Source organism: Pelodiscus sinensis, chromosome 3 (genome assembly GCF_052426305.1).
Source record: "Pelodiscus sinensis isolate ZL-2025 chromosome 3, ASM5242630v1, whole genome shotgun sequence".
Taxonomy (NCBI): Eukaryota; Metazoa; Chordata; order Testudines; family Trionychidae; genus Pelodiscus; species Pelodiscus sinensis.
In genome coordinates, this window is record NC_143054.1 from 82261457 (window position 1) to 82279532 (window position 18076).

At 42.5% G+C, this 18076-nt stretch overlaps 1 protein-coding gene across 1 annotated transcript in view; it reads right to left on the bottom strand.

Moving 5' to 3' along the window:
• The window catches only part of LAMA4 (laminin subunit alpha 4), a 141320-nt gene that overhangs the window by 96252 nt on the left and 26992 nt on the right, over positions 1–18076 (bottom strand). Inside the window, exon 2 of the mRNA XM_006123223.5 lies at positions 7605–7706. Coding sequence (XP_006123285.3) covers positions 7605–7706 — 102 coding nt within the window. The remainder of the gene's footprint in view (positions 1–7604; positions 7707–18076) is intronic.

Below are 18076 nucleotides of genomic sequence, written 5' to 3' on the forward strand. Positions count from 1 at the left end.
TAAGAAGGAATCAAAACAAAGTGAAAATCTCTGTTTGAGAACTGCACTCTTGTGCTTCTGTATAAGGTGTGTGTGGGGAATGGCCTGCATAAAGATCTGAGTGTTTGATGACCCTTCATCCCATATTAGGGGAAGGACCATGTCTGACTGGTCTATTCTTGCAATCAAAAGAACCATAAGCAGTCCTCCAAGGCCTCTCATAGATATGTATTACTTTTGTCTCCCCTATTGTTGGATAGATGAAATCCATCTGTGCAGAAGGAAAAAGACAAGTTGTAAGCTGCAAGGTTATTCTTCAAGCCAGAAGTATCCATTAAGTTGCAAAACTGGGCCAACTCCCAGTTGCTTTCCTTTATTACTTGATGGATGGATGGAGATCTTTTGGCTACTCTCCAGATCTGCCTTGGCTATCATATGGAACGTATTATCCTCAAAGGCAGAGCTGCCAAATCCCTTTCAACCATTCCAGTCAGCTGTAAACCCGAACACTGATCATACAAATCATTCAGACGACAACATGCTCTATTGTTAAGGAATCCATAAAAGGGGCAAATGGATCTTAGTAACTGTAAGTTCCCATCCCATGCCCTTTTTGTCTTTCTAGTTCCACCAAATACTTTCTGCCCTAATCACCAGACACCTTAAATGCATATGGATCAAATGTACACTGCCTAGAAAAACAAAAAACAAAACAAAACATTGTAATATTTCTATCAACAAATCAACACTCCTGCAAAGCTTCATGTCCCGTCACTGTTCTTTGTATACCATGTACTGTGTAAAGAGCTGACCCTAGACTAATGTTTACTTTCCATTACTAAAAATATCCTCAGAAAGGTCACTGCCAGCTCACTCCAGAAATATCTTTGCTCCACAGAGCTCCCCTTGCCACTTAATTCTCCTACCTCTGCTCTCTTCTACTGAAGTCATTGCCAAACTATGTGACAGGCAGAGGTGAATGGCCTTCTCTCTCAAATGTTTGCACTAGTATGTTTCAGCATTGTGGGAAAGCCCTGGTCTGTTAAGCAGGAGCTATGAGTCTCCTCCCAAAGTCCACTCCCACATTTAAACCAAGACAAGTTGCAGGTTGAGTGCTTCTCATCCATTTGCTACTCAGAAAATTTTGGAGCAGAGGACCTTCCGTAGCCATCACAAATTCATGACCAAAAGTAAATGAAGTGACGAATGGATAGGATCCTTTTATTGTAGTAGGTGCTTTTGCACATTCCAGTCTTACTTTGCAGTGGAGGAGTTTCTTATGAGGAGGTCAGCTTCAGGTTGAGGAGAGGTAGTAAAGTACCTCTGCCAAATCCTGTGCAATTAATCTGCAATAAAGCCCAATTGCTTGAGCTTTAGTCTAATGAAATAAGTTTCCCTCTGTTTGCAGCTATGCCCTCTCCCACCATGGTCAAGCTACTGTAAATTAGTAAATGTAGCAACTGATATGTACACGTAACCAAATCAGAAAGGTACAAAGCACTGCTGTAAACTGCGCTCCTCTTGTTCAGAACCTAGGAGGTCATATACAAGAAGCTTTTGACCTTTGTCAAGGGCAAAATCCTGAAGTCAGCACTGAGAATGGGTCTGTCTCTGTTTCTCTCTCTAGTATTATATAGATGCATTACCAATGCGTGTGACACAGCTGACAAATTACTTTTTTGAGATGAAGCATTATTGTGTTATCTATACTGCCATATATCATAAATGCAGGTTATACTATGCTGACTGCTTTTTCTTCTAATTGGGTGTGTTTCTATATTAGAAATAGATTGAACAACTGTCCAGTTTTAATTAAAAGGATCAAGTGATTGATCTATGCACCAGTTTTATAGTAACATATATAAAAGCAATGCTCTATAAACAATTATTCCTTGTCCTTGGATACCTAATGAGTTTGCCAATTTTACTGACTGTGTACATTCAGATAGCTTTTAAAACACAGTAGGATTGTCTTATATTTTAAGGCTGAAAGGAGATTTAAAAAGAGAACATTAAAATAACATTGTGGTGCTTGTAGAAATTAAAAATAAGAACACTGTATTTTGGGGTCTCATTAATAAAATTTTAATTGTAGCTGATTTCAAATTCAGATGGAAGTCAATACAAATTACATTTGGTTCTTATGTACTGGAGGCCATTATCAACAAAATGATTTTTATGATTTGCATGGTCTGGAATTCTTAAAACATTTTTATTGAATTTGCTTTTCACAATTCATCCTCTGCTGTACATTTTTTTTTCATTTTCACAATAGTCCAGACTATTTATTCAGTTTTTGTACATTAGCTATTATCTTAACTAAAAGATAAATAATTATGTTCTGACATGATGCAGTGACACATGTAGCTACATGACAAGATAATTTCAAGGTTGTCTTTCACCATTTTTTAGCACACACAAAAAAAGTCCTTTTCTACATTTTGGAGAATTCTTTTTGGGAGTTGACTTGACAAATGCAATTTTTTTCTACTTTCCTGGATTTTAATTACCTTTCAGAAATTCATTTGGGTAAACTTAGTCACACCAGTGACTTATGAGTGTACTGTGTACTTAGAATCCAAAATTAATACAACCTAAAATTACCCTACTTCTGTCACTTCTTTGAAGCAGGAAGCTAGCTGGATCAACGGCTCCTTTACCTGATTGTAAATGGATGAACAGGAACAATAATAAAGAATCTCTTCCCCTGTTTAGCTCCTTTCAGTTTTTACATTAAGCTATTTTGATGTAGCGAGCCCTGATTCTGCAAACTGTTATTGCCAGGCATGATGTTTACTAACCTGAGTAGTAGTGGCAGGCCCGCTGATGAGGGAGAGGCAGAAGGGGCCTTGGCCTTTGAAATACGGGGCTCCAAGGGGCCCACAGCTCCCAGCCACTGCTTCTGCTACGACAGAAATGGTGGCTGGAGCCCAGTACCCTTGTAGAGTACTGCTGGGTGCTTCACATGGCTTAGAGGGCTGGAATGTGGGGGTAGGGGGTCAGGAGCCAGCACCATGCTCTGGGCAGTGCTCAGGACTGATTGTCCTTGGCTCTGCCCCTTCAACCCTCAGCTTCAACCCTTCTGGAGGCAGAGAACTGGACCCCCCTACATTTTGCCCCCCCCCCAGGCCAATAGTAGCAGTGGAGTAATGTGAGAAACAAAAATCTGCATCCACAACACCATGAGGCCCTGCTGCTATGAGGCTCCCAGTTGTGCACACCTCCTCTTCCTGTATAGTCTTTGGCTAGATTCCCTCCTGTGTTGTTCTGGATTTGCCAGCAGCTGTCATTAGCAGGTGCTTTTAGGGCTTTGTCCATTATTTAATGGGAATTGGTCCAGGCTCTTCATCTCCAAGTTTTCTCACTCCCATTAACTTCCTCTGATTTCCCCCTCACTGTCTCTCCCATCTGATCCAAAATTCATGCATTCCCTCCTTCTTCCGGAAGTATTCTCACTGCTCTCCTACAAGAACCCATCGTCCTTTCCCCTCTATTTCCTTTTCTTTTCCATCTCCTGTAAGTCTACCAGCCTCTCCTAATTCTCCCTTCAAACCTCTACAGCATCAATATCTCTGCAGACCTTAAAGCCAACTCATGTTCTGTCCCCATGTTCTCCTCCCTCCCCTCAAACTCTTCTACTCTCCCTTTTTATTAAATCTCTTTCTTCTTCCATTTGCTCCTCATTTTTGCCTAAACTTCCCCATTCTCTTTCCCCCAAGATCTGCTTGTTGAGCTGCTCTGAAAGATTTGTGGAATCCTGGAAGAGTTAGCTCCGAGTATTTTTCTGTAGCAGCTGCTCAGTTCAGTGAGCCAAGTTGTCCCATTGGTTGAAAAACACTCATGGGCCACATGTTCCCAGATTTGTCTATACAGCATGTCAATCACTATCTCTTTCTTTTCTACCTTCTGCAACTGCCATGCTTTTAATAAAGAACAGCAACTAATAAAGCCATTTAATGCCTCCAGGTTTTTGTACTGTTTGCTAGTTGACTGTATTCTCACCTTCCTCTCCAAACCTGTTACACTGAGGTGGGTCAATAAAATCTCCCCTTCCCCACTTTTTTTATCACCAGTTTCCTCTTGTGTTAATCCCAGTGATTAAAAGTCAGATCTATGCATTCATATATCTGGCAATATCAACGATGTTTTTTATTTAATTCATATACAATATTAAAACAATCATTTAAGTAGAAGCAGGGCTGGTGGTGAGTCATTCCAATCCTGAGCCTATGAATGAGGCCAAAGACAGAATAAGTTATTCTACCTAGCTGCTGAACAAATTGTAAAGATCCTTTTTGCAATAGTATATTAATGATAAGAAACATGTCCTCTTGACTGTTACAGAATATAACTGCAAAACCTATCAACTCAACATAAGCGCATTTTTATACAATAGTGTCTTTTACTGGTGGATCTCAAAGTACTTTCCAAATACAAATTAAGACTCACAGCACTCCTGAGAAGTAAATTGGTGTTATTTTTCCATTCTACAGAGAGATACAGAGGTTAAGTGACTTGCCAAAAGTAGCAGAGAAAGTCAATGGCAGAGCTAGGAATAAAACCCAGAAATCCTGATTCAGCCCCCTACATTAACTAGTAGATGTTTGCTATATTGTTTAGATACAAATACAATATAAAATCTCCCCCTTCTGTTAGTATTTGGTAGTTTTACTGTTTCAACTTCCTATGATATTTTCCGCTTTGATTGTCTATTATAATGATAGTGGTTTTACCGCTCTGGCTTTTGGTCCCAAGTCTAAAGTGCTCCACTACTATTACTAAGCTCCGTGTTCCATATTAGTTGATAATGAGTGAGGCAGAGCATATGGCAGGCTATAATGTTACACTGGAATTTAAGCACATTCTTTCCTCAGTGTATTATTTCAAGCTCCTATCTTCATTAGTAAGCAGCAGGAAGCTAGCTGCTGTGAATTGTGAGGTAGAACTGCTATAGATAACACATGCACATAAGCAGTCAGAGGTCACTTCCAATCAGAAGCTGTTTGTATGATATACAACACAGTACAGTGAAAGGGGAAATGAAATGAGATTATGTTTATATGCTTTTCTCAAGACGGATTCCGAAGCTCCTTTTCTGTTGTGAAACTGGTTAAAATTCTCTTTCTAGAAATCACTTCATCTTTAAGACAAAATATGACAACTGTTCAGTGGCTCACCCAAACACTTCACATCAGTTTAGGGTAGGAAGTGCAAAATACTGTGTATTGGGAAACTAGAGAGATAATTTGGGTTGGCAGAATGTAAGTACTTTCACTCAGATTTGGTCAGAACATTGTGGTTAATGATCCTAGCACCCAGAGATCTTTTATGACCACACATGATCATGACCTTTTAAATATAATTCAGAAGAAAGATTCTGTTAATGCAGTATAGTTTAACTAGGCTGATGTACAGGACTATTGGTTTCAGAGGGGTAGCTGAGGGTATGTCTACACTACAAAGTTAGTTCGAACTAACGGACGTTAGTTCGAACTAACTTTCATAGGCGCTACACTAGCGCTCCGTTAGTTCGAACTTAATTCGAACTAACGGAGCGCTTAGTTCGAACTAGGTAATCCTCATTCCACGAGGATTAAGCCTAGTTCGAACTAGCTACTTCGAATTAAGGGGTGTGTAGCCCCTTAATTCGAACTAGTGGGAGGCTAGCCCTCCCCAGGTTTCCCTGGTGGCCACTCTGGCCAACACCAGGGAAACTCTACTGCCCCCCTTCCGGCCCCGGACCCCTTATAGGGGCACAGGCTGGCTACGGTGCCCGTGCCAGGTGCAAGCCTGCCAGCACCCAGCCAGCAGACCCTGCACCTGGCACGGATCGAGCCACCCACCCGATGCCCCCCAGCCCTCCCCCTCTTCCCGGGACCAGGCTGGCAGCTCCCGGGAGCTTGCCTGGGACCGCAAGAGGCGGGCACCCGCCTGGGCTAGTGCGGACATCATGGACCTCGTCCACGATCTCTGCAATAGGCACAGGAAAGTGGCTGTCTAGGGCAGGAGAGCTGCCAGCCTGGCCACCCAGGAGCACGTGTGCAAGAGAATCAAGGGGGTCCACTGAGACCCCCGACCCTGAGCCCTGAGCTTACAATGGCCGTCCTGGGTCAGCCCAAAGGTCCATCTAGCCCAGTAGCCTGTCTGCCGACAGCGGCCAACCCTAGGGACCCTGGAGGGGATGGACCGAAGACAGTGACCAAGCCATTTGTCTCGTGCCATCCCTCTCCAGCCTTCCACAAACCTTGGGCAGGGATATCACTCCTACCCCCTGGCTAATACCACTCCATGGACCCAACCTCCATGACTTGATCTCACTTCCCTTTAAACTCTGTTCCAGTTCTAGCCTTCACAGCCTCCTGCAGCAAGGAGGTCCACAGGTTGACTCTTTGCTTTGTGAAGAACAACTTTCTGTTACTAGTTTGAAGCTTGCTACCCATTCCTTTCCTGTGGTGTCCTCTAGTCCTTCTTTATGGGAACTAATGAAGAACTTTTCTGTATGCACCCTCTCCACCCAACTCCTGCTTTTAGAGACCTCTATCCTGTCCCCCCTCCGTCTCCTCTTTTCTAAGCTGAAAAGTCCCAGTCTCTTTAGCCTCTCTTCATATGGGACCTGTTCCCAACCCCTGATCATTTTAGTTGCCTTCCCCTCTCCCACCCTCTCTCTTCCCCTCTCTCACCTCCTTTTCCCAGTCTCCCCCAGTTTTGTTCAATAAAGACAGATTCCATTTTGGACGACACGTTATCTTTATTTTGTACATCAAGAAGAGGGGCTAGGGAAGGGTAAGTGGAAGAAGGTGAGGGAGGAATGGGGTACGAGCCCCCGATGGAGAGGACTGGGCTAGCTCTGCGAGCTTCTGGGGGTGGAAGCTCTCCTGCAGCCCCCCAATTGTCCCCTCTCCTCAGATGGCAGCCTGTGGCAAGTGCAGCCGGGCTGATGGCCGAGTGCTGTGATGTGCCCAGTGTGGGCACTCAGGGCACTCCAAGCCAGGACTGCTTTGCAAGCGGGGCACCCCTGAGAACTGTCTGTCTGGGGTGGGGGTTGGGACCCTTTAAGCACAGCCCTCGGCTAGCCTGAGACAGCATCTCCATGCTCTAAGTTCTCCTCTGATGCCCTGCCGGCACTGCTTCCGGCCATCCTTAAGCACGGTTCAGGGTCCACTTAATGTGGACATGCTAGTTCGAATTAGCAAAACTCTAATTCGAACTAGTTTTTTAGTCTGGATCCATTAGTTCGAATTAACTTAGTTCAAATTAACTAATTAGAATTAAGTTAGTTCGAATTAACGTTGTAGTGTAAACGTACCCTGAGTTAGTCTGTAACAGGAAAAATTTAAAAAACAACAAATAGTCTGGTAGCACTTTAAAGATTAACAAAACATGTAGATGGTACTATGAGCTTTCATGGGCACTTCACTTTTCATTTACCAGCACCATAACCTGCAGTAGCTTGGGTTTTCCTTAAACATATTTCATTCCTGGGGTGACTTATCCAAGATAAAGAAAGGAGACTTTGCTAAGTCTTTGCCTTCTCAATGAAAATATAATTCATGTTTACAGTGAAATGGAAGGCATCCATGAAATGGGGGACCAACAGAGAGGCGAGGATGGTGCAGATGACTTACCACACAGATTCCAGATCCATCGAGACACTTGTTTGCATTGCCATTACAGTTACAACGCAAACAGTTTCCTGAAGCAGTTTGATAAAATCCTTCTTGGCATTTCTGAAATGAAAAAAAAAATCAGAATAAAATTTCTTTGTATATGCATTTTAAGCTCAGGTTCAGCTAATATTAGAGACAAGCAAGTATTGCAACCACCAGGTTTCCTCAGAGAGCATTACACAACCCCATCAAAATACGCACATAACCCAATACACTTGAACTTAGGTAGGGTTTTACTTCCTTTTCCTTCAGTCTTTTTTTCTTGTCCTCTCCTCATGAAGATGACAACATCCATTTCTTTCTCCCCTCTCTAGCACTGCCCATCCATCTGAATGGCCATATGCTGAAGGCTCAGAAACATACAGATCCTTAAGGTAAATGTGAGGTAAAAATGGAGAAGATAAGCTGACAGAGAATGATTGATTCTCAGACTTTATGAAAAACTTGTTTATAAGGAGGGTTTTGAAGAAGAGGAGAGTTATCATTTCACACATACAGCACCTGATTCAAAAGTCCACTGAAGTCAATGAGAATATTTCCATTGGTTTCCTTGGGGTTTGGATCAGGCCTGTAGATTGAAGTTCCTCTGAACAAGAGCTAGATGACAATCACAGAGTGTGGTTTGTAAGGTATTCAGTCACCTTCGCCAATATTTACCTGTGGGGACGGCAGCATGCCCCAGCTATACTATATTGTTATTCAAGAAAGTAATAATTCCCGATGTGCCATATGGAGATTCTATGTTAAAATCAAGAGAGAGATGAAGAAATTAGATGTACTCTTGTATAGTTTATATTCTGACTTTCCTACAAACTCTTGAATGTGTGACCATAGCCGGGAATACCTATATAGGGGTTTTTTATATTGAAATTGGACATTATACATATAACAATTTTATAGAAAAGAAATAATTGCTTCTGTATAGAAACATGTTTTAAACATTAATTACAGTGATCAAATAAGATAATGAATAAAATAAATACTAATGCAAATACAAAATCTCTAAAATGACATAAATAAGAATATAAAGTACAGAAGGACTTTCACTACAGAGGTCCCAATAGAAAAACCAACCTTGTCTTAGGGTCTGAGGCAGTGTACCTTCCCCCCATTTACCTTTGTGGCAAAGATTCCCTCTGCACCATTTGCAGGTGTTGTTAGGGCCACTGAGACTGTGTGATTGTGGCTTTTGTGGCCCATCTCCTTGCCTGCCTCCAACAATGTTCTAGGTGGAATTGTGGTGAAGATCCTTCTCCCTCAGTGGCACTTAATGAATGGAGAAGCCTTCCAGGACCCCATAACATTTCCAGCATGGAACTTAAAGGGTCTAGTGCTGGCTTTCTGATTAGTTGAAAGCTGTGCTACATTCCACAAATACTTGTATATGAACAGAGGATTAGGATATTTGGCCTAAATACAAAGACTTTTTCAGAATCGTTTATATAGTGATATTTAAAAGACCCTCTCCTCTTCCCCATATGAGGAATTATTGTAAATATGGTAGTTCAGTTGGACTGGCATCTGAAGGGCTTGCTAATTTGCCTGCAGTTCTTGCCTGTATACTGGACTTAGGCAGTGCTGGCATCATCAGGTACTGCGGTATCTTTCTCCTGTTTCTTACGTAGCTGCTGTACCCCCAGAACAGGATTACATGTCTAAACAAAGGCCTATATGGCACGTGTGTGCGTCAATTACTCTTTTAATTTACATACAATATACCAGTGTTCATGGTAAACATAGTTAATCGTAAAACATCCACATCCTCAAAACCCCAAAATTGGTTATTAGCTTTAAAAGACAAATGCATAGAAAGAGCTCCTTTGTGATCATGAACCTCTTTACTTTATTATAGCTGTGCAGTCCTATTAGCTGCTTGTGGTCCCTTTATTAAAAGACTGAAGCAAGAAGACTCAGCAATATTCAATAGCCATATGTGGATGGATTATATTCATTGTTGGGTATAGTGGAAAGGAAGATTATTAAAAAATAATAGAAGTTCCCAGAATATATTTTATTTTTCCTTTGTTTGGCTTAGATTTGAAAGGTCAATACCTGAGGTGATTTTCATGGAGACAGAGGTGTGCCCTATTTTCATTCAAAATATCACAGGGTTGGCTTTTGGCCTTGAATCATCTGTCTGTCATTTATGCTTTAGTTCATCCATGTTTTAGATAATGACACAGAGAGTTCACTTAAGTTTGTGGACAATACCAATCTGGTAGGAGTTGTGAGTGCTTTAGAAGATAGGATTAATATAAAAAATGATCTGGACAAACTGGACAAATGGTTTAGAGTAAAAAGGATAAAACTCGAAAATGACAATGACAAAGTATTCCATTTAGGGAGGAACAATCTGTTGCACACTTACAACATAGGAAATGACTGCCTTGGAAGAAGTATTGAAGAAAGTGACCTGGGGGTTACATGGAACATAAGATAAATATGAGTCAACAGTGTAACACTGTTGCAAGAAAAAAAGCAAACATCAGTCTGGGCTGTATTAGCAGGAGTGGTGTAAGCAAGACACAAGAATTTTTCTGCTCTACTCTGCATTGATATAGCCTCAGTTGGAATACTGTGTCCAATCTTGGGCACTACATTTCAGGAAGATGTAGACAAATTGGAGAAAGTCTGGAGAAGAGCAACAAAAATGATTAAAGATCTAGAAAACATGAATTATGAGGGAAGATTGAAAAAACTGTGTTTGTTTAGTCTGGAGTAAAGAAGACTGAGGAGGGAACAATTTTCAAGGAAATAAAAGATTGTTACAAGCAGATGGGTGAAAAATTGTTCTTTTTAACCTCTGAGGATAGAACAAGAAGCAATGGGCTTAAATTGTAGCAAGTTTAGGTTAAATGGAAGGAATTCCTATCAGAGTGGTTAAGAGCTTGAATAAATTACCTAGGGAGGTTGTGGAACCTCTGTCATTGATTTTAAAGAGCAGGTTAGATATATTTCTGTCAAGGATACTCTAGTCTACATAATACTTAATCCTACCATGAGTACAGAAGACTGGATTAGAAGACCTCTCAAGGTCCCTTCCAGTCCTACAATTCTATGATTTACATCTTGTAAAGCCGTTATAAATTGCTAACAGATCAGAATTGCAACATTTCACACCCACTTTGCACTTATATAAATGACTACACAAGATGCAATGTAGTGCAAAATCAGACTTCATCTTTTTAGTGAATTGTATTGACTTAGCTTAGAACTAGAATTGCTTTACACAGTTTTCTCTTATTTTCCGGAGTTACCCTGAAATAGGGATCATCTTCTGTTCCTATCTATGCTTTACTTTCCATTGTCCTACCCATAGATTCTCATGTCTCATGTCTATTGCCTAAGCTACGTCTAGACTACATGCCTCTGCCGACAGAGGCATGTAGATGTGGCTACCAGGCATAGGAAAATGAAGCGGCGATTTAAAGAATTGCCGCTTCATTTAAATTTACATGGCTGCCACGCTGAGCCGATCAGCTGTTTGTCAGCTCAGCGCGGTAGTCTGGACGCGCGGGTGTCGACATCAAAGGTATTTGTCGACCACCCAGGTATGCCTCCTGGAATGAGGTTTACCTGGGTGGCCGACAAATGCCTTTGATGTCGACACCCTCGCGTCCAGACTACCGCGCTGAGCCGACAAACAGCTGATCGGCTCAGCACGGCAGCCATGTAAATTTAAATGAAGCGGCGATTATTTAAATCGCCGCTTCATTTTCCTATGCCTGGTAGCCTCATCTACATGCCTCTGTTGCCAGAGGCATGTAGTCTAGACGTAGATGCCATTACATTAAACGTTCTCAGTGGACAGTAAGAGACATAAGAGAACTGCCCTTCTCTTCTATTGCCCTCTTAAAGATACCGAATGTAGTCTTTTATTCTGTCAAATTAGCTGCTTATTTTAAATTGATAATGGTATCTGACATGATATTGACAATAGAAAGGCAAGATTTAGACCTTAGGCTAGCCCTACCCCAGTACATGGGAGCTGGCTCATTGGCAGAAATGAAACATAAAAGGAAAACTTAGCTGCCTTTACAGTTTTTATGCACACTGTTACTGAGGTTTGCTTTTGCAAATATTTGTTCTCCATAATAGCTACTGGAGAGGAAAATCCTTCATACTATGGCTATACAGGGCTATCATTAATACTATTTATATTGCTTCTTTCAGTAGATGAAACCTAACATGAAATTGCAGATTTGGCTCATGATAGACTAAAAATTTCAGCTAGATGATTTAACCACACACCAAGGAAGGCAGACAATTAGTTTCCAAATTGAAAACAGATTCTTATTACAAAGTCTTTCTTGGCAGTGGTTCTCTCCTCCCATATAGATCTAAGGCATGTTCTGTTCTCTAGTGTTATTCAGTTGGTGGGAGGTCTTAAATTAGTTACTGTCTGTGACGAGGGCTTGGGGGCAGTCCAGACCAGTAAGGGGTTTTGTCACCACTTGCCCTGCAACTCTGGATGCCTCACAGTGCTTCACTGAAATAAGTCCCAACCTAGGATACTCAGAACCAGCCTATGGGCATGTAGGTCACACCCTGTGCATCTGTGCAGAGCTAGACAGCTTTGCTTCAGCAGTTCCAATCCCAGCAGCCTGTCTACAGCCCCATTCTGGATTCCACCAGCATTGGATACAACTAGCAAAGTGATCCCAATGGACTCCCAGTCCTGAATTTCCCCCAAAATGTGTCCTCTACAATGTCTTGTGTAAATACACTGGGGGCAAATATATTATTTAATTAAATGCAGCACTGAGTTGATTTATAGTACAAATAAAACACATTCCTGAAGCAATAGGACATAGATTAAGTGATGCCAAGTAAAAGGAATAAAGTTAGAAAAGTTTACAAGCAAATACAATGAAAACACATCTAAAGGCCTAAAACTTAATCTGCAGTATAATCAGGCAGGCACTTGGGGTCAATTAGAGTTTGCTAGAAGCTACAGTCTGATTAGACACATGCAGCCAATTCAGCCCTGTGGCGCTGCTTTTAAAGGGCTCCCCCTAGGCCAGGAAGGGGGAAGAAAAAGAGCAAAAGACAGGAGGAAGTGCTGTGTGCAGGAGTTGTATGGGTGTGAGCAGAGGACTGATGAGTGGGTACCAAAGGAAAGGTACAGGGAGGGATTATTTGGGGGAAATGGCCCAGGGAAAAGCTGCCGGACAGAGTGTGGCAGTAACCCTGCCTGTTGCCACTGCCTTAAGGTCCCTGGGCCAGAACCCAGAGTAGTGGGACAATCTGGGTTCCCCCCAACCTCCTCACAACATCTCAAACTGTGTCCCAAGGGAGATCAGGACTCCAGAGGGGATTTTACCCCAAATTTATGAACTAGTCTGTGATGAGTATGACTCTATCAGCTGCAGTTCCTGCCTTTAGTAAGGAGAAAGAGGGTGCATGGAGGACCACAGCAAGTCTCTGAGGCTAACACTATCTACAAGAAGCACAAGATCCATGGGGAATAGCTGGAGCTTTGTCACAACTGGTGTCAAAGTGGGATCATTTGCAGTGTGGTGGAAGAAAGAGAGTGAAGGAAAAACAAACAAACCCCCTGCCATCCAAAAAAACCCACAACACAAAAATGTGTTTGTGTTGTTTTTTTATTCTCCTGCTTAATTGGGTTATAGGCTCTCAAAGGAGAACTGAGCGAAAGCACTGGTGCAGTGAATGGCAGCCCAGCAAGAGGTCTCACAGGTACAGGAGTTGGCAGTACAAAAGGTGACGCTTACAGTAGGAGATCAATCAGCTATTCAAGCAGCCTCTGACAGAGCCCTACTCCAAGAGGTGGTAGACAAGATAAAGACCATTACTGGGCTCCAGGGACCCAAACCTTGAGGGCCACAGGCTGTCTACCAAAGATGACATCGGAGGATGACATAGAGGCATATCTCCTCACACTCAAGAGAGCTGCTCAGTGGGAGGCCTGGCCCCAGAAACAATGGGCCAGCATACTTGCCCCATTTCTCTGTGGTGAGGCCCAAAAGGCCTACTATGATTTGCTTCAGCTAATTATCCCCGGCTAAAAGAAGAGATCCTGGGCCTATCAAGGGTGACAGCAGAAGTACAGGTCCAGAGGTTTCATGAGTGGAAATACCAAGAGAATAAATCACTGAGGTCCCAGATGTTTGACCTGATTCACCTTGCACAAAAATGGCTGTGACCTGATGTGAATTGCTCAGAGGAGGCACTGGTCATTGACCAATTCATGCGGAAGTTGCCGCCAGTCCTTTGCACTTGGGTAGGCCAGCGTGACCCAACCACCTATAACAAGACAAACACATTGGTGGAGAGACGAGTGACAGCCAGGAAGTTGACTTGCCTACTTAGAGAAGGCATTTGGTGAGGCAGGACTTCAATGAGGACTCATGGTGTTCAAGTGACCAAGCACCCAGGAAACCCTAGACAAGGGAAAAGAGGGGGAGAGGGCTGAAAGCCACTGGAGAACAAGGGGGATAGGAGAGAGGCTAACTCTGAGGAGAAACCCCTTGCTCCATGGAGCCAGCGGCCAGCTACAGGTGCTATGGGTGTGGAGAATTAGGCCACACAGCTCAGTGCCCCAACCTCGAGGAGCCTATCCAATGCAATCTTGGGGACTCGGGTGATCCATGCACCCTATTCAACCTAGTAGGGGGGTTGTTCACAGTTACCCCACATCAGTGAAGGTAGATGGGGTAGAATGGATGGCACTTATGGATTCTGGGAGTGCTATTGCTCTGATTTTGGGGAAATTAGTGAAGCCCAGCCAACTAAAGCAAGCCAAATGCACGGAGGCCCTCTGTGTCCATGGGACTGTTGGTTACTACACCAGCATAACTATAAAAATAGAAGTGCAGGGAAAGATCACCAGGGTACAAGAAGGAGTGTTTCCCCACCTTCCATATCCTGTACTTATTGGGAAGGACTTTCCTGGATTTAGTAGTCTTCTTCCCTCAGAAGGGTAAGAAGCAGAGAGGATCACCAAACTAGGGCAGTTTCACCCAGAAAGTGATCTCCCCCTACATTTGCAGAGATATCCCAGGAACTGTTTTCAACCCTTGGGAAGGGGAGGAAGACTAAAACCAAAGAAGGGCGGCCAAAGCCTTAGGCATCTGAATCTTGATGCAGGCCCAAAGGACCACCTGCAGAGACAAATGAAGATGGTGTGGTAGGAGAGGACCCTGAGATGTAGTAAGGAGAATATCCTGAGACATTGGAGGTATTGTGCCTCCTGCCTTGAATGTCAATTCCACAGTCTTCAGCCCCATCTATGAGCCTCGTTGGTTCCCCTGCCGATCATTGATATTCCATTTGAATGGATAGCCATGGTCTTGGTGGGGCCATTAGAAAAAACGGACCTTTTTAAAGAAAGCCAATTAGAAGACATCACTATTGCTACTACTAGCATTCGACACATGAGGCTCGTGCTGCTCAGTAGCCCTGATTCTGCTCTCAGTTACACCGGCGTGAATCAGAGCAACTGCACTGATTTCAGTGTAGTTATATAAGTGAGAACAAAGCCATGCCTCATGTCTATGCATTCTCTTCTATCCACAGCCTTCTCGTACACCCACAGCTGCAAAGATGGTAGAAACAGGGAAATAAGACAAAACAGGGGAAAGGAAGTTACTCCGGGTGCTACTGTCAGCATATTCTATAGTAATCTATAGCAAGAAGAGCTAATATTGCAATACTGCAGCTGGTTTTCAGAAATGTAATAATAAAGTCCAGGTGCAAAAATCAATAACAAATATACCAACAGGGTTTACAGATTTTAAAGGACTTAGTAAGAGAGGTATATTGGATTAGATTTTTCAATTTGTACTGGGAAAAAGTATTGTCCCTTGGGCTAAATAAATCCCCTTCAGTAGACAATAATGCCTAATCTTGATGATATAATGGGTAACGCAGATCCAACATTCTGGCCCACTGTTTCCTAATTTAAAGGGACAGTGGATGGAAATGTTGCTCACACATTTCCTGCACCATTCATGGGGTGCACGTAATATTTTTCATTTTTTTGATTTTGTTCCAAACCTGTTTACAATCTGTCTGCAATTATTTTATGAACTCACAAACCTTAGCTCAATTTGATCATGCAATTAGCTAAATACTCTGATGTTGGCTTATTGCTTTGGAATGCATAATGGATCACTTGTCACTGGTGGAGGAGGGAATAATAAATATATAATATTAATTAATACTTGGATAATACTTGATAAATTGCCAGTATCCAAAGGCAACAATCTGGATCTGATTTTTCTGTCACATTTGTGCAGTTCCATTAACGTCAGTAGCATATTTCTGATTTAAACCAGTGCAAGAGCAGAATCAGGACTATTGTACTTATAATGATGAATATCAATACTTAAAAACTAAATCATTTCAATGGCACCCAAATGACTTAGGAGTTTAAGTCCCATTTAAAAAAATGACTTAGGCCCAGATCCTTCAAGGGATTATCCCAATTTATGCATGCATCTTCTAATTGACTTTCTTTAAAATGGGAGAGAAACATAGGTAATTACACAGAGTATGCTAGATAAATCTGTGATCAGGTGCCATTTTCCTGAGCAAGATTTTTGTAAATTCCCCGAAGCAGGCCCCTCTTGTCAACAGAGTGTCATATAGAGGCAGATAGTGACTCTTAATATTAGCTATTACTATTTATTATTTGTGTTCAGGTAATGCCATTCATGGATCGGGGCCACCTTGTGCTAGGTACTGTACAAACACAAAACAAAAAAAGGATCAAATCTCCAAAGAGCTTATAATTCAAACAAAAGATGAACAATAACATCAGATGCAACAAATAGATGTAGGAAGCACAAAGCAACACTGACACAGTCATGAATCATGTGATATACAGTGGTACAGCCTGTCAACTGCCTAGCCAGTGCTGAGTTGTATGAAGCTCTGAGGCTGAGGAGGATCTGCCAAGCAATCCTACTGTCATTTTGCATTTTGGGAGACGTGCGGCAGGATTTCTTCGTGTCAGCCCTGAAGAAGCCTACTTAGTATACAGCATGGGTGTTCTGGCACCAGACTGAAGATAAGGCTCTTATTAACTAGTAGATACTTGCTTCCAAGTGCAATTTAAGGATCAATTTAACCAGAGAATCCTATATGTTGGAACAACTTCAGTGAAGTCAGCAGGATTGAATTCATTAAAACCAGGGCTGTATTTGGCCCCAAGTACCTTAAATATATATGAGACTATGAAAACAATTCTGGCGTGAGTTCTACACATCACAATTCTGTATGGCACGATGATTTTGTTGCAAATGTTTTCTATGCAAATTGCATTGACACGTCAGTCTCTTCCAATAAACGCACATTTTAAATCATGCTGAAATTATTCCTTAATATGTTAGCCCTGTTTTGAAAGAACTGTCAAGATGTGCACATTCCTTAGTGAACAACCATACACTATTTGGTGTTCCTTCTTCTTCTTTTTTTCTTTCCTGCTTTGTCTGCCTGTGATCCTTTTTCGGGTGGGAACATCCATTCGCATCTGGCTCTGACCAGGGCTTAATGTGTAATGACAGAGGTGCTGGGACTCAAGCAATTTAATTAATTTTGAATGTTAAACTTCTTATGACTTAGAATATGTGGTGGTATTTTTGTCACGGATGGTAATGACATTAATACTGCTGCACATTATCATAAAGTCTTATTTGAAGAAGTAGCTTGTTGTACATACTAGTGTTAGATGTTTACAACCATGTATTCTACCAGCACTGTTACCAGGACAGGGAAAGCAGGCAGCCCTCAAATGTGCAAAGCTGGGGGGAGGGCCCAGAAAAATGGGGTAGAAAAAACTTGGTTAGAGGCTTGTAGCATGACTGGGATTGTGTGGGTCCTTTTAAAATATCAGACCACCTGCTGTTGGTGGCAGTGCTGCCACAGAGCTGGGCACCCAGCCATCAGTCACTGCTCTCCAGCCACATAGTTCTGAAGGCAGCACTGCTGTCAGTAGCAGTGTAAAAGTGGGTGGCATGGCATGGTAATGGGACCGATGGGATCCCAGTGCAGCTGCAGGGCTCCACCCCTACTGTTTTCATGCCCTCATTTTTCCACCCTCCCCAGCTTTGTGCTACGGGGCAGCTGTCCTGCTCACCTCACCCTGGTTACGGGCTGATGAAGACAGCGGTATTGAGGATTTTAAATCAAACCAATTTCAGAGTGCAAAATAGAAATAAAAAAAAATTCTTACTGATGTGACAAACCTAAGGATGCCAGGGCTATGATCTACCAAGCCTAGAGGTACTGGGCTCACCCCCAGCAACCCTGGCAGAAATTAAGCACTGGCCTGTGTAAGAGGCAGCTGTACTACCCAGGAGCTCAGCAGGGATGCAATTGTGACACGGAAGGTCACAATTTAGTCCCTGGTTCACCCTTTGCTCCAGTTGAGAAGTAAACTGTGCTAGCTCCAGACCAGACATGGC